This window comes from Trypanosoma rangeli, assembly GCF_003719475.1.
Source record: "Trypanosoma rangeli strain AM80 chromosome Unknown Tra_15.4_contig_00017, whole genome shotgun sequence".
NCBI classification, from domain to species: Eukaryota; Euglenozoa; class Kinetoplastea; order Trypanosomatida; family Trypanosomatidae; genus Trypanosoma; species Trypanosoma rangeli.
Window position 1 is genome coordinate 17,375 of NW_021705761.1, and position 27,651 is coordinate 45,025.

At 47.4% G+C, this 27,651-nt stretch overlaps 15 protein-coding genes across 15 annotated transcripts, besides 21 other annotated features; all 15 read right to left on the bottom strand.

Moving 5' to 3' along the window:
• Window positions 1-10: 10 nt before the first annotated feature.
• Window positions 11-37: a microsatellite.
• A 112-nt stretch (window positions 38-149) lies between these two features.
• TraAM80_00893 (TPR Domain containing protein) lies at window positions 150-1,208 on the bottom strand (the record flags this gene model as incomplete). The annotated part of the gene is made up of 1 exon (XM_029377951.1): window positions 150-1,208. The coding sequence occupies one exon, from the start codon at window positions 1,206-1,208 to the stop codon at window positions 150-152; it is 1,059 nt and encodes a 352-aa protein (XP_029242175.1).
• Window positions 1,209-1,556: 348 nt separating this feature from the next.
• Window positions 1,557-1,622: a sequence feature (A-rich).
• Window positions 1,623-1,702: 80 nt separating this feature from the next.
• On the bottom strand, window positions 1,703-4,762 carry TraAM80_00894 (protein FAM184A; the record flags this gene model as incomplete). Its single annotated transcript, XM_029377952.1, has 1 exon — window positions 1,703-4,762. The coding sequence occupies one exon, from the start codon at window positions 4,760-4,762 to the stop codon at window positions 1,703-1,705; it is 3,060 nt and encodes a 1,019-aa protein (XP_029242176.1).
• A 27-nt stretch (window positions 4,763-4,789) lies between these two features.
• Window positions 4,790-4,814: a microsatellite.
• Window positions 4,815-5,174: 360 nt separating this feature from the next.
• Window positions 5,175-5,199: a microsatellite.
• Window positions 5,200-5,266: 67 nt separating this feature from the next.
• Window positions 5,267-5,289: a microsatellite.
• A 277-nt stretch (window positions 5,290-5,566) lies between these two features.
• On the bottom strand, window positions 5,567-6,619 carry TraAM80_00895 (uncharacterized protein; the record flags this gene model as incomplete). Its single annotated transcript, XM_029377953.1, has 1 exon — window positions 5,567-6,619. The coding sequence occupies one exon, from the start codon at window positions 6,617-6,619 to the stop codon at window positions 5,567-5,569; it is 1,053 nt and encodes a 350-aa protein (XP_029242177.1).
• An 89-nt stretch (window positions 6,620-6,708) lies between these two features.
• Window positions 6,709-6,737: a sequence feature (A-rich).
• A 179-nt stretch (window positions 6,738-6,916) lies between these two features.
• Window positions 6,917-6,936: a microsatellite.
• A 28-nt stretch (window positions 6,937-6,964) lies between these two features.
• Window positions 6,965-7,015: a sequence feature (A-rich).
• Window positions 7,016-7,121: 106 nt separating this feature from the next.
• Window positions 7,122-7,874, bottom strand: TraAM80_00896 (proteasome alpha 1 subunit; the record flags this gene model as incomplete). Its single annotated transcript, XM_029377954.1, has 1 exon — window positions 7,122-7,874. One exon carries the CDS (start codon window positions 7,872-7,874, stop codon window positions 7,122-7,124), a length of 753 nt encoding a protein of 250 aa, XP_029242178.1.
• A 161-nt stretch (window positions 7,875-8,035) lies between these two features.
• Window positions 8,036-8,068: a microsatellite.
• A 451-nt stretch (window positions 8,069-8,519) lies between these two features.
• Window positions 8,520-8,546: a sequence feature (A-rich).
• A 406-nt stretch (window positions 8,547-8,952) lies between these two features.
• Window positions 8,953-9,600, bottom strand: TraAM80_00897 (uncharacterized protein; the record flags this gene model as incomplete). The annotated part of the gene is made up of 1 exon (XM_029377955.1): window positions 8,953-9,600. One exon carries the CDS (start codon window positions 9,598-9,600, stop codon window positions 8,953-8,955), a length of 648 nt encoding a protein of 215 aa, XP_029242179.1.
• Window positions 9,601-9,866: 266 nt separating this feature from the next.
• TraAM80_00898 (uncharacterized protein) lies at window positions 9,867-10,259 on the bottom strand (the record flags this gene model as incomplete). The annotated part of the gene is made up of 1 exon (XM_029377956.1): window positions 9,867-10,259. One exon carries the CDS (start codon window positions 10,257-10,259, stop codon window positions 9,867-9,869), a length of 393 nt encoding a protein of 130 aa, XP_029242180.1.
• Window positions 10,260-10,284: 25 nt separating this feature from the next.
• On the bottom strand, window positions 10,285-11,031 carry TraAM80_00899 (uncharacterized protein; the record flags this gene model as incomplete). The annotated part of the gene is made up of 1 exon (XM_029377957.1): window positions 10,285-11,031. The coding sequence occupies one exon, from the start codon at window positions 11,029-11,031 to the stop codon at window positions 10,285-10,287; it is 747 nt and encodes a 248-aa protein (XP_029242181.1).
• A 613-nt stretch (window positions 11,032-11,644) lies between these two features.
• Window positions 11,645-11,687: a sequence feature (A-rich).
• Window positions 11,688-11,768: 81 nt separating this feature from the next.
• On the bottom strand, window positions 11,769-12,785 carry TraAM80_00900 (uncharacterized protein; the record flags this gene model as incomplete). The annotated part of the gene is made up of 1 exon (XM_029377958.1): window positions 11,769-12,785. One exon carries the CDS (start codon window positions 12,783-12,785, stop codon window positions 11,769-11,771), a length of 1,017 nt encoding a protein of 338 aa, XP_029242182.1.
• A 367-nt stretch (window positions 12,786-13,152) lies between these two features.
• On the bottom strand, window positions 13,153-13,821 carry TraAM80_00901 (uncharacterized protein; the record flags this gene model as incomplete). Its single annotated transcript, XM_029377959.1, has 1 exon — window positions 13,153-13,821. One exon carries the CDS (start codon window positions 13,819-13,821, stop codon window positions 13,153-13,155), a length of 669 nt encoding a protein of 222 aa, XP_029242183.1.
• A 799-nt stretch (window positions 13,822-14,620) lies between these two features.
• Window positions 14,621-14,665: a microsatellite.
• Window positions 14,666-14,715: 50 nt separating this feature from the next.
• Window positions 14,716-14,758: a sequence feature (A-rich).
• A 352-nt stretch (window positions 14,759-15,110) lies between these two features.
• On the bottom strand, window positions 15,111-16,265 carry TraAM80_00902 (uncharacterized protein; the record flags this gene model as incomplete). Its single annotated transcript, XM_029377960.1, has 1 exon — window positions 15,111-16,265. The coding sequence occupies one exon, from the start codon at window positions 16,263-16,265 to the stop codon at window positions 15,111-15,113; it is 1,155 nt and encodes a 384-aa protein (XP_029242184.1).
• Window positions 16,266-16,677: 412 nt separating this feature from the next.
• On the bottom strand, window positions 16,678-20,955 carry TraAM80_00903 (adenosine monophosphate deaminase-like protein; the record flags this gene model as incomplete). The annotated part of the gene is made up of 1 exon (XM_029377961.1): window positions 16,678-20,955. One exon carries the CDS (start codon window positions 20,953-20,955, stop codon window positions 16,678-16,680), a length of 4,278 nt encoding a protein of 1,425 aa, XP_029242185.1.
• A 277-nt stretch (window positions 20,956-21,232) lies between these two features.
• Window positions 21,233-21,259: a microsatellite.
• A 196-nt stretch (window positions 21,260-21,455) lies between these two features.
• TraAM80_00904 (putative membrane-trafficking protein) lies at window positions 21,456-22,136 on the bottom strand (the record flags this gene model as incomplete). Its single annotated transcript, XM_029377962.1, has 1 exon — window positions 21,456-22,136. One exon carries the CDS (start codon window positions 22,134-22,136, stop codon window positions 21,456-21,458), a length of 681 nt encoding a protein of 226 aa, XP_029242186.1.
• Window positions 22,137-23,472: 1,336 nt separating this feature from the next.
• Window positions 23,473-23,505: a microsatellite.
• A 7-nt stretch (window positions 23,506-23,512) lies between these two features.
• Window positions 23,513-23,558: a microsatellite.
• A 76-nt stretch (window positions 23,559-23,634) lies between these two features.
• On the bottom strand, window positions 23,635-24,699 carry TraAM80_00905 (cyclophilin; the record flags this gene model as incomplete). Its single annotated transcript, XM_029377963.1, has 1 exon — window positions 23,635-24,699. The coding sequence occupies one exon, from the start codon at window positions 24,697-24,699 to the stop codon at window positions 23,635-23,637; it is 1,065 nt and encodes a 354-aa protein (XP_029242187.1).
• A 546-nt stretch (window positions 24,700-25,245) lies between these two features.
• Window positions 25,246-25,261: a microsatellite.
• Window positions 25,262-25,287: a microsatellite.
• Window positions 25,288-25,469: 182 nt separating this feature from the next.
• Window positions 25,470-25,892, bottom strand: TraAM80_00906 (uncharacterized protein; the record flags this gene model as incomplete). The annotated part of the gene is made up of 1 exon (XM_029377964.1): window positions 25,470-25,892. One exon carries the CDS (start codon window positions 25,890-25,892, stop codon window positions 25,470-25,472), a length of 423 nt encoding a protein of 140 aa, XP_029242188.1.
• A 386-nt stretch (window positions 25,893-26,278) lies between these two features.
• Window positions 26,279-26,350: a microsatellite.
• A 49-nt stretch (window positions 26,351-26,399) lies between these two features.
• On the bottom strand, window positions 26,400-27,431 carry TraAM80_00907 (putative glyceraldehyde-3-phosphate dehydrogenase; the record flags this gene model as incomplete). Its single annotated transcript, XM_029377965.1, has 1 exon — window positions 26,400-27,431. One exon carries the CDS (start codon window positions 27,429-27,431, stop codon window positions 26,400-26,402), a length of 1,032 nt encoding a protein of 343 aa, XP_029242189.1.
• Window positions 27,432-27,455: 24 nt separating this feature from the next.
• Window positions 27,456-27,476: a microsatellite.
• A 114-nt stretch (window positions 27,477-27,590) lies between these two features.
• Window positions 27,591-27,627: a microsatellite.
• Window positions 27,628-27,651: the final 24 nt, after the last annotated feature.

Here is a 27,651-nt window from a genome sequence, read left to right on the forward strand (position 1 = left end):
CTCGTCTTCTTATATATATATATATATATATATATATGAGGTTTTTAAAAAAGTTAATTGGACGCCTCTCACATGTCTAAAACTTAATAGCGCTAATAAAAAACCAAGAGCAAAATAAAAATTTATAAAAATCATTTTTTCTTCTTCTTCTAAAAGGCCTGTTGGGAAAGCGTGTAAATCAAATCACAAAACTTCTGCATATAGGTATCCACAAACAGAGGCATGTATGGGTGACGGGTAATACGTGAGAGGTTCATTCGCAGACCTGTAAACGCGATTTTTGTGTTGCTGTCAATCCGATATATATTCTTAACGTACTGAATGTAAGCAAGAGTAAAAATGGCTCCACCTGAGAACATGACGGTGAAGAGCATGATAGCCTCCAGGGTTGCAGCATAGTTGGCAACCATGGCTCGCTCAGTTAAAATACTCTGAAGATACGATGAACAGAGGCGATACAGAGTCGGTGACATGTTTGATAGTGTTGTGTGATTCGCGGCCAGACTTACCGCACTATAGACTCCTAGTGAGCCCACCAGAAGCATCTGCGGCCCCACCCCGGAAAGTAAAGCAACGAGACAAAGCAACAATTCCAGTGTACAGCGGTGATCAGCCCATTTCAAGAGGGCTTCCTTAGACGCCCGAAGGAGACCTTGTGAGCTTGCAATGCTTGCCTGTTGCGCAACGGTCACCGTCATTAATGCCATCCACATATTTCCAGCTAGCTTGGGCATAAAAAACAGCGAAAACATGGTCAATACGGCGATTGCCACGGCGGCAACGTCGAGGCACACCCCTAGCTTCCCAGTGGAACTGGGAGGATACGTGGCACCGCCGCCCCCCAAGGAGCTTTGCAGCAATCGTAACAGTGTCTGTCGGCTCTGTTCGACACTTGGATTCCCGGGCGACAATGCTGCCGCACGTTCGTACTCCATTGAGGCTTCAGGGATTCGGTTTAAGGCCCACAGTGCTGCCCCCACACGTGTATGCGCCTTAAAGTTGTCGCGGACACACAAAGATCGTCTCGCGTAGGCAATGGCGTCATCATACTTCTCCAGCGCGTGACTGGCTGCCGCGGCGTTGTTAAGAAGATCAACATTGTCTGCGTCCAATGTAATGGCTTGCTCGTAAAGCGTCAGCGCCTCCTGGTAACGCCCTGCCGTAAAAGCAGTATTACCTTCCTTTCTCAGTTCCTCTGCTGAAGCCATAATGCACTTTCTCCAACTCACTTGTCCTTGTTTCTGCTGACAAACGATCTCTAACACGTGATTAAGTTTATAGCTTTACCTTTTTGGAGGGAAGTATACTCCAATAAAATTGGGAGAAAAAAAAGAGGTATACCAAAAAAAATAATAATATTAAGCACGTACATGAGTTTAGGTACAGTGCCTAACTGCAAAGGATCCATACATGCATACAAGTCCATGATGAAGAGACACAGAACCAAAATCCAACACTCTGGCACAAAGGTGTGAGAGAGCACAGAGCAAAAAAAAAAAAAAACTTCATCGCACCCATCCTACTACTTACACTCGCACAAATACTCGTGGCAAGAGAAAAAAAAAAAAAGCAACTACAACAAAAGGCGTAATAAATAAATATATAAAAAAAACAAAAAGAAACACGAGTCAAACAGGCGTGTGTAACAATATTACTGCACATGATATTCGAGTCAAACTCCACACACAGAGAGTTTATACCACTACATCGATCCCCTTTCGTAGACATCTCCACGTTCCTGCACGCCCTGTCGCAGCCGCAGTGCCTTATCCGCTGAAGCGCTTACAGCGACGAGCGGCCTTCGTCCAAAGACCTTGTTATAATTCTCCTCACGATTGAGAAGCTCTAGTCTATACATTTTCATATCACGCACCGCATTTTCCAGGGCCCACTCCTTCTGCTTTACCTCCTTCATGAGACGGTTGATCATCGCCACATCCTCTTCTCTTGACTCACGGTACTCGTAGCGGTACCGCAGATCATCAAGCGCCGCCTGCAGTTCCCGTATAGCATCGCCTTGTGCCCTTCGTTCTTCCTCGTGTTGCCGCATCAAGTCATCAACAATCTGTTTGTGCGCAGCCGCTACATTGTTCAAATGATTCTCGGTGAGACGCCGCTCCCGCTCCTGCTCATTTTCAAACTCGCATCGCTTCGCCTCCAAAGTGGCACTAAACTCACTACGATCCACTACCCTGCTGCTTTGCTCGCGTGCAAGTTCCTCCTTGGACTTCCGAAGATCGTGCATTGCTGCGTCTAGCTTCAGGTTCAAACTCTTCACCTCATCCTGCAGGTCGGCACACTTTTGCCGCAGGGCTGCAATCGCCTCATCTGCACGCAGTTGCATCGCATTACGTTCCGCCGTCAAGGCGTTTCGGAGCTCGGCCAAGGCGGCCTGCGTCTTCTGTGCATTCTTCGCCTCCATACTAGCGACATAGTCTTTGTGCAGCGCCTCCACCTCCCTTCTAGATCGATCGGATGCCTCCTCCAGGCGCTCCAGTGCCTGACGAACATCACGCTCCCGACCCTCCCACACCCGCACCTCCTTCTCCATCCTGGCATATCCCTCACGTGAGAACCGAAGCGCCTTATTACACTTTTCGAGCTCTTCTTGCAGTCGCCCACAATCGGCAGTGAGCTCCGAAATGTGGTTCTTCTTCGCCAATAGCTCGTCAGAAAAACGATTTGCCTGCTCCTTCGCACCATGCCGCACAGCCTCCATTTGCTCACGCGCCTGCCGCAGCTCCTCATCCCGTCGTCGCAATTCCTCATCACGCCCCTGCAAGTGTTTGGCAAACTCCGTCCGCGCCTTTTGGAGTTCCATGAATTCTGTCTCTTGCCTTTTATTGGCTGCCTCCAAGAGACTGCGAATCTCCTCCTTGTGTAGGGCGTCTATTTTTGCAATATTTGCATCGTGCAACTCGGTGTGTTGCTTCAGTTTGTCGATATGTTCCTGACGAAGTTGCTCCATAAGGCGCTTATACTGCTCCGCCTGTGTCCTGCATTTATCTTCCAAGTTTCGCTTCATCTCCTCTGTACCGAGCTGAAGCTGTCTGCGAAGCGATGCAATCTCCGCCTCAAGCAAACGCGTCTTTTCCATGTGTGCCTCGCGCTCAGCATCCAGCTTGGCGCTCATTACCGCCTCCATCTCCGAGATTTTCTGCGCAGTGTCAGAAATATTTGCCTCATATTTCCCCATCAAGTCGTTTTGTTGCCCAGCAGCCTTTTGCAGTGCATTCCGTGCGGTATCCAACTCTTGCTCAAGTCTGACGACCTGTTCCCGCAGCTGTGTCACGGTTGCACGCAGATCCTTACCGATGTTTTCAGCGCCTGCCAGCTGAACATAAAGGCCCGAGAGAATCTTTTCATGCTCACCCGTCAACTCTTCTATCCTCTTATTATGCTGCGCCTGCTGCCGTCGCAACTCCTCCACGTGAGAACTTATCAACTCCTCCCTTTCATGCAAGTACTGGGTCGCAAACACATCGCTTGACTTCTGTGACGTTGTGTGAAGTTCGGCAAGAACCGCCTCGTGCGTTGCTTGAAGCGCCGCGAGTTCTTCCTGATGTTTCTTGGCGAGTTCAGCAGCATGTTGTCGTAGCACTTCGCAGCGCTCTTCCAGGGAGAGTTCCGCCAGGCTGCGTCGCTGGATTTCTTGCTCTGCCTCCATCACCGCCTCCTGCAGTTCCAGCACGCGACGCTCAAGTGAATCCACATGAGCCATCAACACCTGGTTCTTTTTCCCAGCATCACTGGCGTTGTGCGACAGTTGATCTTGTTGTGTTTCCAAAAAACTCTTTTGATTTTCTAAGTCCGTTACGTCCGACAAGGCTCTGGCGAGCGCAGTTGTCTTCTCGTTCAGCGACCGCTCCAGTTTGTTACGTTCATCTTGCATTTCCTTTAAATGAACCTGCAACTCTTCCGCCTCCTGTCGCAGAGTAGCCTCGACAGCACGCGAGAGAGCAAGGGAGTTGTTCTCTGCATCAAGACGGCTACGCTGATTGTCACAGTCCCGCTGCAGCCGGTTTACTTCCGCCTCAAGAGAACTACAGGTTTCCTTCCACTGCTCCAATTCGGCTGACGTACGTGCAACAGCCTCGTTAGCATCATGTAATTTTTTCGACCACAGTTGTAGTTCATCTGTGTGGGCCGTGGCGGCAGCATCGAGCTGCAACTGCAGCTGGCAAGCTTTTTCTTCCAAGGCGTCTCTAGCATCCATTTGCTCCGCTAACATTGTCTTATATCGCTCGTTATATTCCCGTACCAGGTTTGCAATTTCCTCTTCCTTCATCGCCTTCAGCCTCTCCAGTTCCTCACCCTTTGCCGCGTACATCGACTCCGCTTCCGTGACCCTCGCCGCAGTTATCTTGGCCGCCTCCTCCTTCGCTTTCGTCTTCACCTCGGCTACCACCTCCTCAAAGCGCGCCTTGCTAGCAGAAAGTTCGTTCACCATGGAGGAAATATTTTGTGCGAATGCATCTTTTGCCCCCATAAGTTCCCTCTTGTACTCTTGCTGCATTGCCTCAATCGCGCTGTTCCGTTTCTCCTCATCCTCAAGAAATGCCTTCCGCACCTCATTCACATGCCCTTCTGCCTCCCTACGGACCGTACACAACTCCTCTTCGTGTTTTCGGCGCATCTCAGAATTCCTCGCGTCGTAGTCCTCATTCTGAGTGTTCAGTTGGTAGATAACCTTTGTGAGTTGGGCAATCTTCTTGCACATTTTGTAGTGCGTGTCACCACTGTCGCCACGCTTGCGGTTCATCTCCCCGTGAAGGCAACTTGATGTGAGACTAAACAAAACAACAAAAACAAAAAATAATGTGTATGCGCGATTGAAAAGAGTATTAGAGAGAAAGAGGGGTGTGGAAGGAAGAACAAGAAGCAAGACATATGCCTGAAAAGAAAGAAAATGTCATCCCATTCTACGCATCCCCAAATTTTTATTTCTCCTTTACACTCCACAGCATGTCATGCGTTTTTTTTTATTGATTGTAAGGAAACAGCAAGGCCGCTCAAGAGCCTTATCGCTAATTCAGACGCCTCCTCATTCCTGTTTTTTTTTCTTTTCCATCGCACCCTGCCACCCGTGACATGCATGCATTTAGACGGGCACCCATAGGAACTTTCAACGCCTCTTTCTCCTGCTTCACAATCCTGCCACCCTCACAGCGGAGCACACACATATACACACACACACACCTATAGACAAAAATCTGGCGAAAAATATATCCTTCATTACCATTACTCAAGGATTTTCTTGATGAACATATATATATATATATATATTATTCAACGCATGTCTGCATTATCGTTCCTTCCTTCTTCTTGCTGCTGTTTTTTGTTTTGTTTTAAGAAAAAAAGAACCTCCTCCCATGTTTGTTTTCCCTCCTTATTTTAGCGTTAGACCAGCTCCTTTTTTTCTGTGAATACAGAGGGCATTGTTCTGCGTGTGCCAGTGCCTCCTAGTCCAGCCAACTTGTCGGCACTTCTCCCCCACTCTCTCTCTCCTGTGGATCGTGAATGCGCACAGCCGGCGAGATAGCGGAGAGGGACGGAAATGCCTGAGCTACGCAGTAAAGATAAGCCCATGCTTTAGCGCGCCGGAACGGATGTTGTACTGGGCATTGTACATGCAGTTAATCTGATTTAGTCCACTGCGCTCACCGCCATAGGGCAACTCCACGGCCGCCTTTACTACGGAAAACCCGCTAAGCACGGCACTCATTGAGCCACCACCGATAAACTGTTTACGTAGGCCAAAACTTAACTGGCTTACCATTTCTTCTTCTTTTTGAGTGTGGTCAAGCTGCATAGCAAACTCAGCATCGTGAGCCCAATCTTTTTTTGTAAGCGCCAGCTTCCATTCGCCCTTACCTGGAGTCCATTCCCCAGACAAAGATCCTTTCTTTGATGGGGTTACGGCCATAAATCCGTGAGAAAGCGAGGTCCCCTTTGTCATAGAATCCCACGATAAACTGGAGCCAACATGCACCCCACGTACAATTCGTTGAGCATGACTCAGTGTTAATGATTGGTTCTTAACGTACTGTGCCAGAGTGCAGCCGCCGTAGACCCATGGATACTGAATCATCCCCACCACCGTGCCCTGAGTCATACCTTGCTGTTTCTGAGCCATGCACTGGGCGAGTAGTAGAGCACCCGTGCTGCTCACACGCTGGTACATCAGACTCCAGCGACTCAGTGTGTTGTAGGAAGCCGCTACAATATCGGAAAACCCATTCATTTGAAACCCCACTTCCCAGTGTGACATTTGTGGGGAAACAAGGACACACTTCGACGAAATCATCACATTTTGTGCATTACGCGCCAAATTAAGCGAAAGTCCCTCGTTTATTTCACCAAAGCTCCCTTCCATGAGGAGTCGCTGCACCCCACGAAACATGGATTCATAGCTGACCAATTTGGCCGGAGATGATGGGCCTTCCTTAGCGCTAGCAGCCAACTTCCTTCGAAGCATTTCCTCGCGTTGTGAGGCATCCTCTGCAGGTGAAGGCTCGAGTGGCGTTTCAGGGTCCACATCTAACGTCTTTCTCCGTACCGGTTTTTCCGGTGCGGCGGGTGCGTTATCAGACCTCCCTCGAAGCCATTCCATCAACATCTTGAAACGGCGGCGGGGAGTTTGCAAGTTTAGCCGGACCCACCGAACCTCCTTACTTGTGTATTACTGGGAACTAAACAATGCAGCGCAAAAAAGGAGAAAGCAAAAAAAAAAAAAATAGCAAGAGACAAATATATGCACATACATCCACGTGTAAATAAATAATAATATATGAACAGTGCCGCATGCCTCCCGTTCAGGGGTGCCTCGAGAAGCGAATACACCCAAGCCCCATTCCTCCATATATGTATGTATTTATGTTATTCTCTTTTCTTCGTTCTCCTGCTTTAAACCGCAATATATATATATATATCTATTTTTTGGAGGTCATTCCCTCTTCAAGGAAAAGTACAAAGAGGAAGGCAAGAAAGCAAAAAAAAAAAGAACAAACAACAACATCATACAGCGCTTGCTAAAAGTAACGCGGAGTGTGCGTAAGGTTCTTCGGATCCCCGTCCACCTGGACGTGCTTGAGCCCCGTAGCAACATGCACCTTCCCACATTAGTCGGCCTCCGCAAGGGCGGTCAGCCATTCCTCCACATCCTGGTCGGGGACCCGGCAAAAAGCGTGATTCTCCACACTGCAACGTCCCACCTCCACATCCGTCGCCTTTAGAGAGGCACCAAGAGCACTCTGGAGTGCGGCAAGTGCGACCATGGCGGCATCTTTTTGCGAGAGAGTATGGAATGGTGCATTTTTTTGCTTCTTTTCCAGGAATGCATTCGCCTCAATCTGCTTCTTACCAATCGCACACGCATGGTAACTGCCGCACCACCCTGCTGGATCTACGCAGTAAATTAGTGGAACCCACGACCCATCTGCATCGTTTTGCTCCATGCCAATAAATGTCATGATGACACCCATTAGTCGTAATCCGGCTTGCTGTGTCCTCACCTGTGCCATATCCGCCACACGCTTGGCGAGCACGCTAACAGGAATCGGGGAACCAAAGCGATATTTGTAGTCAGATGCTTCTTGGCGAGCTTTTTGCACCAACGCCTTACCGTCGGAGGCGCGTCCCGTGATGCATACACCAATGTCCTTGTTGATGTTGTGGAGAGAGGCAATAGTCTCGGGTCGCATCAGTCTGTCCGGCACATTATGTTGCGTAAAGACCAAAACAGCATCTTTGCAACGTATTGCGACTGTGAGCAGACCCGCGTACGTGACGGCCTTGAAGGCGTATTCCACCTGATAGAGAGACCCCTCTGGGCTGAACACCGTAATGTACTTGTCAAACCCTGCGCGACTCATTTTTTTTTCTTGGACTTCTTCTCACCCCTCGCGTAGTCGGTGATGAGTGGACGAGACAAATATAAATGCGTGTGTTTGTTCGCTTGTTTTTTTTTTTTGGGTTCTTAGTATTACGCGGAACTCTATCGAAGATGGTGGCCCGTGATTGGCAAGATAGAAGCATAAACACAAAAATATAATAATAATAATAATAAGGCGGAGAGAAGATTGCCAGTCAAAATGCTCCGACAACAAAAAAACACCGGCAAGAACCTGCAGAGTACAAAAAACACTGCAACGAGAAAGAGATGGCTTCACATGGACGTCGCAGAAACACTAAAAACAAACAGAAGAAAGGAAGAAAGAATGGAGGGCCGGGAACTCACAATGAGCAGAGAAAGGGCCCATATGCACAAGTGAAAGGCAAACGACACGTGCAAGCAATAATACAAAGGAAAGCGGACACACATACACACCGAACCAAATTCATTAACATGATAAAAAGTCCACACAAAAGGAAATAATGAAACTCCAAACGGAGTCCACCATATTCGAGTGAATCGTCGGAAAAGTGAGGCAACCATGGGGACAGCGATTAACGATCACCCTCAACAACACAAAAAAAGCGTGGGGTTGTTGGCAGATTGAACCCAAAGAAAGGGAGACAACAACATAAAAAAAAAAAAAAAACAAGACGGGAAAGAAAAATAGAAGCTGAGGCAGGTAACTTCACAAGTGGACATAGACATACCTGCCCACCTACGGACTGAAGCAGCACAGCCAAATTCTTCAACCATCACGGCCCCCAACAATCTGGAAAACAAGAGCAAAAGGAGGAGGGACGTGCTATAATTATATCATCGCTTTTCCCTCCCATCTGATTTGATGTACTAATAATACTCAACCATCCCTTCCACCACACCCTTGTTTCGAAAACTACATAAAAACAGAAAGTAGGAAGGTGAGAAGTGAAAACAGGGTGCAAAATTCAGCACAACCTGTTCCATGTATTGGGGGGGGGGGGGGGGCAGCATTTTGGGCACTTCCTTATTTTTTCCCAGCCAACCCATCAAAAGCTTCAGTTTAACCTCAAGCTATCTCATGTATGTTGCAAATCCCCCACAGGGGAGAAGACTGATATCGTCATGGTATTTTCCGGTGTCCCAAGCCTGCCTACAACTGGCATTTTCTCCTTGTTATGTAACTCGGCTAGAAGCTTTGATGGTTCCTGTGGGTATTCAGAAGATTTTGCTGTAGTCCGTATTTTTCCCACCCGCCGGACACTGCAGGGCGCTCCTGGAGCACACATACTTACATTGAGCCGGTTGGGGAAGGAGATGTTGCCCTCCTGAACCATTGTTAAAGAGGTGCTATCAGTATCTATCAGGATCCCCCCGTGACTCCCGGAAGAGGCCTCACTTTTTTGATCAAAAAAGAACCCGCCATTACGCTCTCGGATCTCAAGTATCGAATCAAGCCATCGGCAGACGGTGTTCGTCTTGGCAGGCGTAGAGTTCGTCATGTGCAACTCCACTCCTCGGTAGTCTGTAAAAACCGTGGATTCGCGGCTTGTAGCAGTAACAGCAACGGTGACGGCATCGTAGACATCATTTGCTCTGCCCTTTGAGCCTCGAGGCGAGGTTTCAGACACGGCACTTACCGGTACACGCTCCTTTCCCCTTTCTAACAAATTGCCGCGCTGCTCAGAATCCGTCTCAAAATTTCGGCTTGACGACGTGCACCCCATTCCTCGGTACTAACTACTTTAGCAAAGAAATCACAAGCAGCAGTGAATACAGAAAAACACTGACACATATGCAAGGTGGTGGTAATGGTGTAAGGGTGAAAAAAAACATGAGTGTGTGTGTAGGCGTAGGTGTCATAGGAAAAAAAAAAAAAAGTATCACGCGACACTCACTTACCACATCTCACTGACTGCCCCTCCTGCCAAAACGAAGGGCATTCAAGGAACAACCATTAACGATGAAGAAGAAAGGCCATCACGCGATGTAGCTAATAGTAGTTGTTGCGATAGAAGCGTTCAAAAACACGGTCTCCATAATCCTGAATGGACTTTTCCAAAACATGACGGAGCAGCGCTGTTCTTGTCTCCATCGCCGTCTTTGACGTGCCTGGACTATTCGTTTGCATGTGCATCATTGACCCAGGCGCATTACCACTGTCTGTTGCAACGGTCTGAAGCCGGGCATTATCACTCGTCATCCATTTAGCGGGTGACGTAAAATCATCGTAGTGCTTCTCACGCTTGTGTTGTGCCACCTTGAGCTTCTCCACTTCCACAAGATTGCGGTACCCTTCCAGCGCGTAAGGTTCCGCCAAGAGCACCGCATAGCGCATCTCAAAAATGGATGCACTCGGTTGTAACAGGGACTCCTTAAAGCGCATGTACTCTTCCACGCTGTACTCCGGCTCAAACCAATACGCTTGCCGAAACAAATGAATGTGTTGCCCATAGTGCACCATCTTGCGGAGTACATTGCTCACTTAGAGAATCTGCAACACGTTCCACATGAAACCCAAAGCGATTGCGTATGCCAGTTCGAAGATCTAGATAGCAAGCTGCTGCTCCTGTTCCGATATTTGGAACACCCTCCTTGGAAGGATGCAGGATGTGAAAAACCTGAAGGCTATAACCCCCGTAGGGCAACAAAATAATACACTGAACAGTGAGGTCCAAGGAGTTCATCATCTCTTTGCAGTTCGTTCCATCCTCAGTAGTCCAATGAGTCAAAAAAATTTTTACAAGTTCACCTTTTGGCACATCCAACGGTATCTCTTCTGCGGACAAAGTTAACTCATGGATTGCGTCAAGCACATCATCACTGTGTGTGGCATCAAAAGATGGAAGAGCAAAGCTCACCAAACAAAATGTCTCCGGTGCGTAGGCCTCAAAGCCAACCAATCCAAAACTTCCAAAATCTGCCTTAAACCCCTTGCGCTTCACAATATTATTTACAGCCACATTGATGTCAAGGTCTGCATCTAACATTGTTGCAGCTGCCTCCGCTGAGCTCACACCAAATTGTCCGCAAAGGTGTCTCAACGTGGAAGGGTTGACACAACGCATCGGACGACACCCCGCAGGAAACAACTCCCCAAGAGCTCCAGCATACACATCTCGTGGAATCGGCCTGTAAAATGCAACACGATTGCGCATAATCCCAAAGGAATCACCTGGCACATTCACATCATCATCGATATTCTCACTGGGCGACCGATCTCTGGATCGCAATTCGGTCAAGAGCTCTCGTGGTGGTAGTTCCTGCTCCAAGTGACGCCGCTCCGCCTCTGCCAGTGCTTCTTCTGCAGTGTGGAAATGAACCCCGGCAACTGAGCGGCGTAAAGCGAGGGGTGTGCAATCCGACGAATTGCCATCGTCACGGCCAGTTCGTATTCACCCTTTTCTTCCACCACTTGTCGGGACCGTGAGACGCAAGAGGGGTAGTGCAACGTGCCAAAAAACGGCAGTCCCACTCCTCCCGCTCCCCGCTTCCTTACTAGGGCACAAGGAAAAGAAGGGAAAAAAAGAAGAAAAAACACCAAGTACAGTATTAAGTCGTAAAGGAAAAAAACCCACTTTGGATGTGTGCGGACACGTACTGCAGCTCTTCGCACTCAGTGTGCAATCCAACAAGACCACAGAGTCCATGCACATCGTCAGCATCACACTCTTTCTGCCAGCCTCCCTCTCTTTCTCTCTCCATCGTTTTTGTTTCTTATCCCTGTCTTTTGGCAACACAGTGCCTTGTTGTTGTTCTTGTTTTGCATGCACACAGACACACACAAAACCGAAACAAAAACAAAAACAAAAACGACACTAACGCGAGGTATTGGCGTTTTTCTTACCCCTCCTCCCCACCGCTTCTCTCCAATGTTGCCGCATCGATAAGTTCGTTATACAGTTAAAAACCCTTTATGCAGCACAGTGATTGTTGACTCGTCAATATATACTTCATTTGTGGACTCATTCCGCAGAAGCTCAAACGCAACGACGCCACAGTTACGCAGCTTACTCGTCTTTGAAATATGGCGAGACGACGGAGGCAAAAAACGACGGAAAAAGCAGCGGAAAAAAACGCTATGCCCCACCACGATGACCTCCTTCAGCCCCGCGTTGCCGGGTGCTGAGGACGTGGCTGGAAGGTACGAGTCAGCCTGAGACCCACCGAAGAGGTGGCGAACAAACTCGTCAATTCGGCCATAGACATTAACGGCTGCTGTTTTGTTCCCGGCATTCAGATGCGCATCAAAGTAGGTCCCCATCTCATCCGGAGAAACCATCTTGGCCATTTTAAAGGGAACTAGTTTACCACGCTCCGTGGAAAGCGTCTGTGCATCAATATTGCGGGAACACTCTTGCAGTGAGGAGTCCACCAAAATTCTCTCTCGTGTCGAAGAGATACGTGGTTTCATAGCCACGAGTGCGGTTTCCATCGCCCGGCGCAAGTTGCTACAGACCACAAGTGACGTATTTGCATCAAATGATATCTTGCCATTAGCCGTCCGTATGAAGCGGGCCAACTCCTCTGCCTCCAAGTTTCCTTTGGAACTAAGCGGGGAATCAATGATGACAGAATCAAATGGATTCATGAAAAGATATATTGCTTCAAAAACAATCGCCTTCACTACGCGTATAGGCCAAGTCGTTCCAAAGGAGTTAAATAAGGAATTCCAAACAGATTGTCCATGACGAATAAACACTACTCGAATGATACGCACTGAGCCTTCTGTGGCGGGTGCATTCATTCGCATGTAGTTACTCCCGGTAAACGACTTTGGCAGATCATCTGAGACCAGCATAAACTGCACACCACTAGCGTAGGAGGCGAGTTTCATACGAAAAGCCTGGGCAGCTGGTGCCACCGCGATTGCCACGGCAATCAGCAGGGCAACTACCATCAACAGAAACATTCTTACTTTATTCCCTCTAATCCCTCACCACCACCTTTCTTTTGTTTTTCCTTCAAGCAACAAATGTAGAAGCAAGTGTGTGTGGAAGACGGAGGCATACGGCAATGGTACGTCTCCAGCAAAAACAAAATATTTAAAAAGCAAAAAAGGGGGGAAAAAAAGAGAAGGAGAGGAGGGAGAACTACACAACAGCAGCAACGTACACCACATATTATTAGAAGATTCGTATCAAATCCATTTTTTCTCAAAATATTACCTCTCCACTTCTCACAAGAGTGCAAACCAGAGAGAATGAGAAAAATAAAAACAACACAGACACACATGTACACGCACAAAAAGACTAAATTCATATATGTATATATATTTTTCAAATGACAAATTTCATGCCTGCATCATCCAGATCAAAAGCTATGTTGGAGGTTCCATATATCACCTTGCAAATCGTTGCAGCCGCAACTGTAAGATCATATTCACATATGGATGGTTCTTTCAGTGTTACAAGAGGATTATGAGCATTCTCATTGCACACAAAATGTAATAAGGAAGTGCGCCGAGAACCCGTTTCACACGGAGATCCGTTAGGATACAATACATCTACTTGTATCTCACGCCCACCCTTACGCTCCTTGGCGCACGAATACAACGAATTTTCCGCATTAAGGGTCAACCCAGCATCCCGTAGTCGGCCGGGCACGGTTTGGGGTCCATCAATGTACTGCAGAATCCGCGATCCCACCTTATCATTGAGGTGCCACTGGTGCTGCACACCAAGAATGTGCTCCTCTATTATCACTTCTTTAACCTCGCGGTACTGCCGCACCCACCGGCCCGGGCACAACTCGTATCTCCAGTAGCCTATATGCCACCGGATGCATTCTGACGGGGTTTGTTTCGTGCTCTCCGGGGAGCTGAGGTCAACAAAAAGCTTAAGCTCACTCTCACGCAACTGTCTCGCCAATGCGCACTCCTCGGCGGACACACAAGCAAAGAGCACAGATGCAGCAAATGCAACGCGCAGAAAGCCTTCCAGCGGCATGCTGCGCTAATTTCTTATTCGGCTTTGTACCCGTCTCTCCTCCCCCTCCCCTGCACGTTTTTTTCCTTGTTCCCCTTGTAGAAAAGGGGAAAAAGTCCTTCCTGTTCACCGTTATGTGCTTCCTCTACACAGCGTGGGGGAGAGGTAGGTTGTGATGGCTGCGGTAACACGGGTACAGCGAAGGTGGAGGAAACAAGCTGACCAAATAATAATAAGGTAGGTGTTCAATATAAAACGACCAACGACTCAGAGTCGCAAGAACCACCCCGCTCCTCGAATTACCTGTTGAGCGGCACTGGTAGAAAAAGCATCAAAACAACAGCAACAATGACAAACAATAGATATATCACAAACCTTTAAAAAAGCTTTTCTCTCATTTCCTCATTTCCCCTCTCCATTGACGTCAAAAAAAACTATAGACAGAATGGTCTGCTCAGCGGTGGGCGTACGTCAGGGCGCATGCCACCTATTACAAAGGACCGCACAGAGCCAATTAGGTGCTCTCAACCCCCTCTTGTCCCCGAGAGGAGCCGTGACATGTAAGAAAACCCAGACTTAGACGTACATCCCCCAAACACTCAACACTGCAAGGCACAGACATGAGCGGAAAAAATATATATCCATATTATTTTCTTACTACTTGCGTGTCTCGCTTTTTCTTCGTCTTATTCTGCGCCGATTTTGACTCCAATTCATTGACTTCCCACCCTCTTTCCGACGCACCCAATGCACTCTGCTAACTTCGCTCAATTGCAAACTTACACCAAAACCCCAACATTGCGCTCATCCATGTTTCTTCACCAACCAACAAGGAGCAAAAAACAAAACAAAAAAAAACACACAATCCCCAAATGCATAAACACCCACATTCATCTATCCATTCCTAGCCGTGAGAAAAATGCAGATGAAAAGTAAAACACAACACTAAAAATAAAAAAAGGGTGCCTCAGCATTTGGATTGAACTGGTTGATATCCAAGCGCACATGTGCCAAAACAAAAAAAAAAAGCACACAAGAGTTATTGAATAGGACCACCTCACCCTGTTTTGATTTCACGCCTTGCGAACGATGATGGTGCTATTTTTACATTTATTTTGCTTTTTTTATTTTTGTTTCATTTTTTTTTCTTTTTTATTTGGAGTGAAAAAAGTTCGTTGTTAACTGAAGCCGATAATGCTGATAGTGGTGTAAAAAAACACACACGGCAGGAAACGTAAAAGCACGTTTGACCCCTAACATGGCCACGCATTCATATACCTCTGCAATATGTGTGTATTAAATGATCATCCTCACCGCCTAGTATACCTCTTTGCAAGGGTATTCAGTAGCTTCTCCGTTGGAACGTAGTGACCGTACGGGGGAACAACTTCTCCAAGTATCAAACAGTCTTCTGCCCAGTTGAGTTGTGCCAACGTAAGCCCAGGGAAGTCCTTCTTAATGTGCGCTGCTTCCACCATGACGTCGCACTTCTTCTCACTATGGTCGTACAACACGTGTGTCACGTCTGTGCGTAGGATTTTGTCAAGCCTTCCTGCTGACAAGGGGACAATTTTGGCTCCACAAATCTTAAGTGCTCGGGCCACCAGTGGGTTAGACTCCAGTGATGGGGTAAGGACAAACTTCATACCACCAAACAGAAAATTGTCGACACAGTTTTTTCTTTGTTCACAGTCAAGAATCTCAATATTAGCCACCCGCTTGCGCGGTTCACCAGCCTCTTCATAATTTGCTTCATCATCCTCTGCAGTTGCCTTACCATTTTGCGTGTTGCAAACGGCCCGGAAAACGTTAACATTGGTATATTGCAGTTTTGGGATCTTAAGTGTGGGTGGAAGCTCTGCATTTGTGTCAACCACCTTATTTGTTCTAGTACCATCGGTTGCCTTCTGCTTATATGAAAATGATGTTGATATGGCGTACTCCTCCATGTTGATGAGATAGTAAGGGTGTTGATGGTGAGGAAGCGCAGGTCCGTTGCCTGTGGGTTGCGCCACAGCTGGAATAGAGATTAGACGATATAGCGCAGCGTGAATCTGACGCGACTGCAGCAGGCAGTCTAGCATCCAGGTGATGGGGACTGCAGGGATATTCTTGTTTTCCCCCTCCACACATCTCCGCACCTTGATACTACGCTCGTACCCAGGGCGGTATATCAACAAGTTCACTTGGGTGGTATCAAAGTCCGCCATGCATATCGCCCCATGACGTTCAGCCATACGCCACTCCACTGAATGACTTGGATGTTTAATGGCGCGTGGAATAACTCCGTTAAAGTGAATTTTGTACCCAGCAAAAATCTGAGGCACACCATAACGATCCATTGGCCGAGAACGCAGACAGACTCGGCAGTAGGTATTGTCCCGAGGAATCTCCACTGAGCAATCAGGGCAGACCCAAGCCTCTCGGTGTGTCGTCTCACCAAGAGGGTCAACCACACTCGACATAGTCGTAAATAATACTCACAATGAATACGGGGTAACGCAGACTGTGAAGTCTTCTACTATCTAGATACGGTTTCCCCTGATTTCTCCTTGCCAGACTGCTCTCAAGAGTAAGAGTCACACAGACAGAGCGGCAAACAGCAATGGAGAGCACGGCATTTTGCACGAAGTGTGTTTCTATATATGTACATATATATGACAGTCACATACGCAAAAGAATAAGAATAAAAATAAGATGCGATTCAGACGCTGGCAAATACATTTTATTTCACAATAAAAAAAACAAAAAAACTATTCTCCTCCAGTGTTCCCCACAATAGCAAAACAACAAGAGGCAATAATAGAACATCACGTAACACCATTCGCCAGTGTGTGTGCAAGTACATTTTTATATATAAATGTGCATGTAAACACGCTAGATGATGTGTCGGACACCGGTATTGGGAGGCGTTAAATTGGGTAATGGACGAGCATTCCGCAGCGGCACATATGACTCCATCGCATGCTTCATCACATTTAACGGCATAGGGCGCCATCGGAGGAGTCGCTGCACTGTTGCCCGCTCAGACGTCAGAAATGCTGGATCAGGGGGTGTGGGAAGATGCCGCTCGTAGCGTAGCACCTCCGCACGATTGCAGCGTTCTGCCTCCTCTTGCAATTGCTGCCTATGCATGGCCACCTCCGTCAGGTTGTCCACGAGCGATCTTTGCTGTCGACGCAGCGCGTCCACCTTTACCCGTGAGACCCGAAGCTCTTCCTCTCTCGTTTCAATTTCACGGCGCATGACTTCTACTGCCTGATCGTGCGTCGATAAAATGACCTTCTCAGGTCCAACGTCAAAATTCGTCTCGTTGATTTCCTCTTCCTGAGCCGTTGTTAGCATGCAACGCTTGATCGGGCGTCCAGAGCACAACTCAAGGATATCCATCTCAGTGTGGTAGGTCTCGAAGCGGAAGGCCACACGGATATCCGAGAGATGTGTTCGCAGGGAATCATTTCCTAGGGAGGAACTCATGTACCATTGACACCCAATAGCGTCACGCTTGAACACGTAGTCAAAGCCAGACTGCAGCACCGAATTCCGTGCAATCTCGCAGAGGTCATTGGGAGAAAGACCCCACACACGGGCTGCAACGCTGTACTCCTCAATGAGGGGTTCTTGTGTCTGGTGAAACATCAGTGGATCATCGGTACTCAGTGAGACGTTTAGACCGCGACGGAAAAATTCCGGAAACGGATTCTTCAAAAAACGCAAAAACAGAGCATTGTTGCTCAGCGGGGATACATGCAAACCAATCTGCGAGAGATAAAACAAATACTGCATTGGAGGATCATCCCGAAGGTTGATGCCGTGGCAAATACTGTTTGCGCAAAGGAAGGCACCATAAAGGTGTTCCGCTGACCCTGATTCACCACAGTGAGGACGCAACGCAAACGTTGAAAATCCGCGTGATGCTCGAAATTCATTGAGTGTACGAATGTTGGCGTACAAGTAGTACAAATAATAGTTGTACGGAGGATTTTCCACTGATGTCCACGCCCACGGCGACACAGGCAAAAAGGGTAAATCCAGCGTTGCCTCATTGTCGACCGAGTCAAATCCACTCATGTGGTTTAAAAAATGATGGACCAGAGGATGCTCCGAAGGGTGTAAGGAGGCTTCCCAGAGCGGTTGGAAAATGTTTTGCAAGTACTGACCAAAACTCCCAATCAGATTCTGTGCACGAAACACCTTATACACGCGAGGTACCTGAATGACCCACTTATTATGCTTAGATGACATACCATGCGTGGAAAACCATAGTGCAAGATTGTCCCATTCTTTGATATTTATACCATAGATGGAAACACGATTTTCAGCGTATGTATGGCGATCTCTTGAATACTGTGCAAACACGTCCTGAATCAGCTCTGCAAAGTAGCGTCCCTTCATAAAATTGTCTGTCTTAAGCAGCAAGGACCGGAGTTCGGGATTCTCCATTGGATTGTATTTATTGTTAAAATTGTCAAAGCGCTCAAACAGGGTGTGATCTGCCTGCACATTCAACTGATCCACAGTCAAATTTTTGGTAATACCGTTCTTCTCCAAGAAGTGTCCAAGGGTGTGAATCACATCTCCCTTCTTCACGGCAATGTCGTCCCCGCTATACATGTATTTCTTCACCACAAAACTCAATAACTGTCGTGCCGTCATGCCAGCTGCCATGTGAATGTGGGTGTCAACCTTCACCGCTTGATAAATATCACGGTTAGAAGAAACACGGTCTTCGGTCGTTCCCGCCTCGTTGGCGTGATTCAAGGCAAGATGTAGGCTAAACCGGTGTTCCAAGTTTTCAAGTCGTTTTTGTGAAAAATCCTTTACCTCAGACGACGCACAAATTTCTTGCAATTCCTTCAAATCGTTGCGGAATGCCTCCACGGTTGGAAGCTGTCGTGGCCATGCGTGCACAACGTTTTTGGGAAACGAAATAAAGACAGCATCATTGGCAGCATACGTCCAATCGTCTTCGTTAAAGCTGTCGGTCTTTCGCTGAAAGTCAGCCTCCACAGAACGCTGCTGTGTCACCTCCCACGGATTGGGGGGCTCCCAAATGTACTTGTATCGCAAATCAAGCGCGCGGGCGATGGCAGATGCGGCGCTGACAGCCCACTTGACTTCCTTGTGCGGGCCGTTGAGAACCGTGCGGGGAAACCTAACCCGTGTATCTAGCACGGTGTGGTATTCCACCTCCTTCACATTGCTAATGTAATGCCAACAACTCGACCCGAACGCCTCGCGCGGAAGGCTTCGGTTAATGTATAAATCCTTAAGCATGTCACGCTCTAAATTCCACGACTCCAGACGGAATGCGAGACGCACATTTGTTACTTGACTGAACTCAAATGCATTCCCCTCAACTCCTCGATTAAAGTCTTTCCCCAGCCACATCTTCTTGGTTTCCTGCGGAAAAGAGGATATCATCACACTATTTCGAGCCAGTTCTGTGACGTCAAGAAAGCTCATACAAAAGATCTTCATGGCCGTTCCGTACTCTTCAAACAGTGGGGAGGAGCTGTGATGGTACAGAAGGGGTGCTTCGGTGGCGATGGTTACATTCAAACATCGATGCAAAAAATTTGGTAAAGGATGTTTTTGGTAGTGCACGATCCCCTGAATGTGGTCATGTAAAGGGCTTACAGTAAGACCAACACCATGTAACCCACACAAGTATTGCAAAACTGGATAATCCATGATTCCTGTAGCCCGCGTGATGACATCACCCAGTAGGTACCCCGCAAGAAGGCCCTCCATTGAATTTCGATTCCCGCCACTGCAACGCAATTGAAAAGTGTTTAGGCCTTGACGCTTTCGTAAGCTGTTCAAAACCGTTAAATTAGCATGCATGTAATAAAAGTAGTACAATTCATTGAGTTTTGTACCGTACGGTACCTCACTAGGGACGGGAGCTTTCTCATCAAAGTCTGCTTGCAAGGTATTTGCCGGCGTTCTAATCACAAATCCGCCAACTTGTTTAAGAAACCAAGCAAGTGGAGCATACTTCGTCACGGTAGGATTCAGAGTCGCTTTAAACAACGGCAAAAAGAGGAAATCAAGTTGATCCTGAATATTCTTGCAGTACACTGGATAATTCACTTCCGACGGGGGATTATGCATAAAGCAAAGCTGCAAAATCCACATGTTGCGTCTGAAGGGACCAACGTTGTGCTTATTCAAAACTGTGGCAATGTCTAGCAACTCGTTAGAGTACGTAGCATACAATGGAATAGAATACTCTGTTGCCTGGACGTACCGTGGTTGCTGTTCAGCGCGTTGAAGCCGCTTTTGTATAAAACGTGAGGCACAAGATCCGCGTAGATGAAGAAAACAATATCGCAGCTCAGTGCTAAGTGAAGCTGAATCAAGGGAAAAATCAGCGTTTTCGATGCTACCGGGTCTCGGTTGCCATCCCAGCCCCTCCACGGTTAGAAGCGATGGATCACGCACCCCATTTGCCTCAAATAATTCGCGAAGTGTCGAGTTGACGCCATTGCGGAGACGCAGCGGAGCATCAGGGTAACGACTGTACCAATCCAGGATAAAGTCCAGAAGCTCCTGCGCATCTGTAGAGCGTGAAAGCAACACCGAGTTGTCCACTTTGGTGGCTTTGGAGAAAACCCCTCCTGCCCTTCGAAAAGTATGCTTTTCCTCAATGTCAGCGTTAAGAAGGAAGAACATTCTGGATCGTTCTTGCATAATGTTGAGTCGATGTGAACAAGCCCTAATGCAGTTGGTGTTCCCAACGGTTAGTCGCAGATGCTGAACATCCGACGCAAAGGTGGACCACGACTGCATTGAGTACATGGGTGAAACATTGTGGTTGGAGACCTTGTAGACGCCATTCTCCTGTGAAATTCTGATACGAGAAGACAGCGGGAGCATCTGGACACGTTCGTTTATTTTCTTGTAGCGGGGTCGCATACGCAAGGCGGCCTCAATGCGTTCGTGTACTTTACGCATGTCCACCCCACCGTCATCGCCGTCTATAACAACCTTAAACATATGGGCTTCCTGCAGCTGACACTTTAGAAATGCGGCGTTTCCATGACTGATGGTAATTTTGTGCCGCGATAACCGCTGAGTCCTTTCCGCGGGCTGCCGCGGAAGGTTGTCCCCCTCACCAGACTCGCTGCCAGAATCGTGAGGAGCACTCATTGCCTCTGCCGCGCGTGCTCTGTAGTAGTTTCGTGTGTGTGAGGTATATGCTTTCCGCCTTGGCTGCTAGCGTATTGACGGCTTCGCCTTCTTCTGTCCTCACCCCACACCCTTCCCTCTTCGGGCGGAACAAATTGACTATGCAGCGTAAGTGCAAGAAAAAACAGAAAAAAAAAGTGAGAGAAACGATTATGACGAGGATGAGAACAATAAGCCACCCCTCCTCGAAAAAAAAGTAAAAAAAAAAATCACGCGCAGACACTCACAACGGGAATAAAGAGCGAGAGAGAGAGAGAGAGAGAGACCCATCAACTCGGATGCATAGATACGGATGGATACGTACTGAATGAAACGCATGAGAAATGCTAAAAATAAAAAAGAGTTAGTCGCCCCACAGTCACAGACAAAAAACACACCAGTGTGAGGCACAAAAAATGTCTTTCTACAAGATGACTGACGAGACAGGGCATCTCAGTTATAAGTAACTGCACGCAAAACTACTATAGTTGGCTGAGTTCGTACCGCGAACCTTCGCTACGTGGGTTACAGCTCCAAAAGCGTAGAAGCATCACGAAAAGAAATGTTCCATGCAATGACCATAAAATGGATGAAATTAAGCACATAATGAAGGCAGGAACTCGTGATGTTATTTCAAACGTTATGATCCACCCACACCCACCGAAGCCATATGCGCCAACTGCCATCCATACGTCAAAGGTCAAACCAAAAAAAAGTCCTAAGTACGCCAGCAGTCTCCTAGGCTGCGAGTTATCCGTGGTCGCACAGTAAGCATTGTAGTACCACAAAAAGAATGCACCAGGAATACCTAGGAGGTACACAAATGAAAGTGCAAAGTGTGTAGAGCTTCCTCCCAATAAAAAGTTTACAAAGGCGCAGACAATGTTATAAACAATCATCGCAATTAAGCTCATGTACAATCCACAAAGAATATACATAAAACGCTGTAACGGCACAGGTACCTGCTCTTTAATGTTGTGGTATATCTGTGGCTTGATGCACAAAAACTTTGGAGGAAAATTGGGTGGCGGCCCAAATTCCACTGCAATATTACGCTGCCGCCTATTTATGGCTTCGCGACGCGCCTCCAACTCTTTTTCCTTTGCCAACACCATTTCCATTGTGAGATCAGGCGGTGTTGAATACAAGTTTGGTTGGTGCATGGCTTTTTACTTATTCTCTACTTGATTTTGTGCACTTGGCTTGGAATTAATAATGCACCCCTTACCCTTCCTTAGTTTAAAGAAGTCAAGGCAAAACATCCGCGAGAGGGACTTCAGCACCGCCACCAGAATGAAAATCATCACCATCAATGCGGTTGTTGTCGCCAGAGGATCAGTCCAACAACACCTTACCGGCAAAGCAAAAAACAACAAAAAAAAACACCTCAAAGGTACAAACCCATTATCGCCGTCATCATCCCCACAAGACTATAAAACGTCGCGCCTGACACCCCGCGCCAAGGAGAACACACCGCGCAGCCACCAATGCACGTAACCACGAACTAGAGGTGTACCTCCTCATGACAGTGTCATTCACAGCACGCTGCAAGAAGTGCGATAAGAAGAGTAATCGCCTTCCACGGTGAGGGAGACACTTTCGCAGGTGATGTCAAGTTCATCACCAACGTCATTGTACGCATCAGATGGTGAAAATAGCATGAGCCATCATCTTAATCCCGGTGCCCACTAGTAGAGGAAGAAGAGCATGCATCAATGGATAACCAAGCTAGGCATCCAAAAGGCAGAGTACCCAGCGTTGCCCGCGCAGAACGGCAGGTCGATAAAGCGTCCAACGCTGCACACAACACCCAAATCGCATTGAATGGTGCAATATCAGTCATATTTGTTCATGTAGGTGGTGATGAGGCATTTGTCACCTGTCTCCATCCCGTCGTTCTTCCCAGTTTTTGATATGGTCGCATAATTCACGCAAATGGGCGTACTGTTCGATGATTCACCCCCATTTACCACCGCAAGTCCCATAACGCTCCGGCCACACCGTGGCCGCAACGCGGCATACGGCATGGGTATCGTTTTTCATTCAAAGCCTTCGCCTAGTAACACAAGAACAGCCTCTGTGTGGCCAGAGTCCTCCATAACCCCCAGAATACACGTGGATGGTAGTGTTGTAAGGAACCTCTCGACCAGATCGCCAAACGTGAGACTTAGCATCGGTCTCTCCCTTACCCCTTAAAATTTATGTGTCTCAAAGACGCACATGGGCGTCGACCAAAAGTGGAATAAGAACAAATTTAGGGCAAGCGAACACAACCTCGGACAGAAGAAGAGCCCAAAGCTGTTATACATGCATGCATCACAACTTCAAGTCATTGCAACACTTTCCATTTCTTCCTTCGTTTTTGCCTTTCCTCGCACCCTCTCCTGCTTTTAGGAGGCTCGTCGAATACACTCCTCAACAAATTCCATCGTAGCATAGATGTGCGAATAGCATCAAAATATTTAAAAAAGGCTCACACAAAGGTATGAAGGAGTACAAAGAGGAAAAGAAAGAGAGAGAGAGAGAGAGAGAAACAGCAAATAATAGTGGTAATAAATACTATAATAATAATAACAGTAATAATAGTGGTAGTGGGAGTAAGTTAAAGAGTTGAAATAGCCCACATAAAAACACCAACGACAAATGAAAACACACATACCTTTAAGAGAACATTTTCTTCAATCCCGACGCTAGTTTTGCGGTGCGAGTCCTCTCCGCTTCCTTCGCCTGCTGTAGCTTCGTCAAAATTGCATTGTTTTCAGAGTCCAACTTATGCGCCTTTGTAAAGTCTTCCACTGCGGATTCAGAATCTCCCGCACTGAGGCAGGCAACACCGCGTCGAAAGAGCGCCTTGGAGTTGGATTTGTCCAGCTCAAGAGCCTTCGATGCAGCACTCCGTGCCTCTGACCACTGACCCAACTTCAGTGCGCATTCAGCCGTGTTGTTGTAACAGGCAACCAGTTTTTCATTCACCGCCAAATCGTTTGCAGTGGTTTTGTTAACAGTCTTCACGTAGCGAGTTGATTTTTCATACTTCTGTATGGCGTTTCCAAAATCAGCTGCCTTAAATAAATTGTTCCCGATCTGCCGTATCGCCTCCCCCGCGTTAAGAAGCTCAGCATCGGTCAATGGCGACGTGCAATCCTCCGGATAATCTGGAAAGGTGTCACCCCCAATCTGCGGCTCAGGCTCTGGAAGCGTGTCCGTCACCCCACAGTCAACAATCACACATGGCTTCACAGGCTTGTCGTTCGCGCCCGTCTCGGTGTGCTCCAGTGCCCGCACCGTATTCATGCCACGAACCACCTTACCAAACACAACATGCCGACCAGTAAGGTGGTGTGCAGGATTCACAGTAATGAAAAACTGTGACCCGTTGGTGTTTGGTCCCGCATTCGCCATTGCAAGCAAACCGGCCTTGTCACATGGCACATCAAAGTTCTCATCATCAAAGCGTTCGCCATAGATGGACACACCACCTGTTCCGTTATGCTTTGTAAAATCGCCTCCCTGAATCATGAAACCAGCAATAATCCGATGAAACGTACTGCCCTTGTATGTCATTGGGATTTGCGTCTCCTCTGTCACTTTGCCTTCATTGCCGGTGCAGAGCTCCCGAAAATTGGCACATGTCTTCGGGGTAACGTCGTCAAACAGCTCCAACAGAATCTTCTCCTTCAGCGGCTTACCACCAATCGAGACCTGAAGCCAACACAATTTTCCCATCTTTTTCCTCCCAACAGATTCCAAAAATAAAAAGGGGTAAGGGATGGAGCTTTTTGGTGATCCTCTCTGTTGCTTTCTTCCTACTATTTGTAGTTATTTGCTTTGAAATGTAAAGCAAGAGATCCCGTCATCCAACAACAAGAGAAACATGAGAAGGAAAATAAATAAGAAAAAAATGAAAAAAAGAGAAATAACCCTCATAAACAAAACCCGCAAGAAACACGCGTATCTTTCTTTCTATTTTATCATTTCATGTGCGCCCCGGCATCTATCAGATACTTATGCGTGTGTATATGTGCTGTGTGTATGCACCTCCTTCCGTCAATAAAAAGGATTACAGACATTGATATACACTAGATATATATATAACAAAAACAAACAAAAAAGGTACAATGATTGGTGCAAAAATAATAAGGGCGGCCGTTCTATCGCATGGCTCCCTCCCCCTGCCCTACACTCCCCCTCCTTTTGTTGTTGCCGGATTCTGAACATAAGGTTCTTTTCAATTCCTTATTTTTTTTTCTTTGCGCACGTCTCACGTTCATTTTTATTGTTGCATTTAATATATATATATATATATATATTTATTTTCTTATATTTTGTGTGCGTGTCTGTGGGAAAGAAGCAAAGGGAGCAATCGCCGCGGCGCCACTTCTGCAGTACCTCCAAAGAAGGAGAATACAAACAACCGTTTAAAAAAAGGGGAGGGGGCAAAAGGCCACGCACACGCACACTGACCAAAACAAATCAAGTTGCGGGGTGCCTCCCATCTAGACATTGAACTTTTGCATGACAAAAAAAGAGATGGAGACCAGAAGCGCGGCGGCAAGCTCGTAGCCGCAGTATGTGAACAACAGCGGCAAAGGGCGTTGACACGAAAAGAATTGGTGCTGATTAATGCATGCAAGCACTGCAACCACCACACCAGCCTGCTGATAGTCGTACAGTCCTTTGCCGTTGCAAAGCGTAAAAACGGTGTACACCGCAACGGCCCGGACGATACCGGCAACAAATGTAGCAAAGGCGCAAAAGGGAGGGGAATAGCGGTGTACTATGTGCCCAACTTTCCGCACGCCCTTGTCGGCGGCAAGATAATAGTCCGAAATCGTCTTGACGATGAGACCAAACCAAACCATGGCAAAGAGCTGTTGCACGAGGGCAGCAGCAAAAAGCACCCAAAGATCCATCCCCATAATTGTCTCACATAACAAAGTGCAGAGACTCATTGGTGCAGTATAAATTACGTGCAAACAGTATATGAGGCAGACGACAACAAAAACAACGGCCCCTTCCTTGTCTTCAGCAGATCCTTTTGCATGTATGTTTGTTGTGTAGAGAAAAGAAGATAGCAGCAGCAACAACAAAAATAATGCCCCAGTAAGGTGCAGGGCCAGTTGACGGCACGGATCCCCACTGGGGGAACCCTGTAAGAAACAAGGAAAAGAATGACAAAAAAAGATGTCACTATTCTGTCTTGGACACCGCCTCATCCATCCCAACAGGAATATACGGAAAACTAACTTTCATACATGGTAGAAAGACACATCGTACGCCCCAGCAAAGCTTTCTTTGGGGACTCGTTTTTTATGTGGTTGTTGTTGTTAGTTTTTCCTCCTTCCACCTTTTTTTTGTTTTGTTTTTGTTTTTGTTTGAGGGGGATGGGGATGGGGGATGGGGGAGGGATCCCAACTTACATCCCGCTACTGGCTCCCAGCTGATGCAAAAAACACCACCAGAGACAAAAGCCGCTTCGCGTAGCTGCCGTCAAGATCAACCCACAGAAGTAGTTTGTGCGCCTCCCCCTCACGCAGTGCATGAGAAGACGCTGCATCGTAATACAACTTACCATTTGGCATACAGTCGCGACTAATGAAATCCTCGTTCAAGTACAAAAACACTTCACTGAGTCGACCGGTGGCAACCCCTTTCAAGGTTTCATCCAACAACTCCTTCGAGACAGGCTGTCTCAACCGCACCAACACGTCCACGGCGCATCCTCTTGTCACGGGGACCTGAAACGCACTTCCAGAGATGCGTCCCACAAGAGCTGGAAAAACCTTATCCATGGTCTTTTCACCGGTGTGGATGTAGGGAACAATATCACCAATGTCCACTCTTGTTTGACGCCAATCTTGCGGATTTTTGGACCTTCCTGCGGTAATCTCCGCTGGCCGCAGACCGTGAATGACGGTGTAGGAGAACTCCTCTATACCGTATTGATCATGCAAAAAACGAATGAGAGGAGCAAGTGCAACTGCAACGGGGAGACCGGCGCAAACAACAGGACATACCTTGAAATCGGCCTCATTTGCACCAAGAATAAGCACTGGGGCGTCCGCACTCTGCCCCGCAATAATGACGCCTTTAGCACCCCCCGTGACATGTCCCCAACACCGCTCTCGCGTGAAGCTTAGCCCTGTGCACTCAACCACGTAATGCACACCAGCATCCTGCCATGCAATGTCCACGAGATCATGTTTCTGCGACACACGGATTTTATGGGAGCCCTGAATGCAAATGAACTCCCCAACGACCACTACCGAAGCCCTGTCCTCTGCAGAAAGAGGACTTTCGCGCTGCAGTAAGTATGCGATGTAGGCAATACTCATAGAAGCATCGTTAATCGCCACCACTTTCACTGTGGGTTCCGTGAACGAGGAAAAGAGAACTGCCTTCCCAATAGACCCAAAGCCGTTGATGCCTACGCAAACCGGCATAACAGCATCACACATTTCGTTCCACTCTTCCTCACTGGAATATATATATATATATATCTACTTTCCAGAGTAACCATCCGTACAACAATAAAAATGCAAAGAAAAAGAACGAAGAGAAAAACGGGAAAAATAAATAAAAGCAATAAAAAGGAGAGAAGCGCCCCGCAAAAGGCAATATATATATATATATATATATATATATATATATATACTCTCGTCGGTCGGTCGTCGTCGT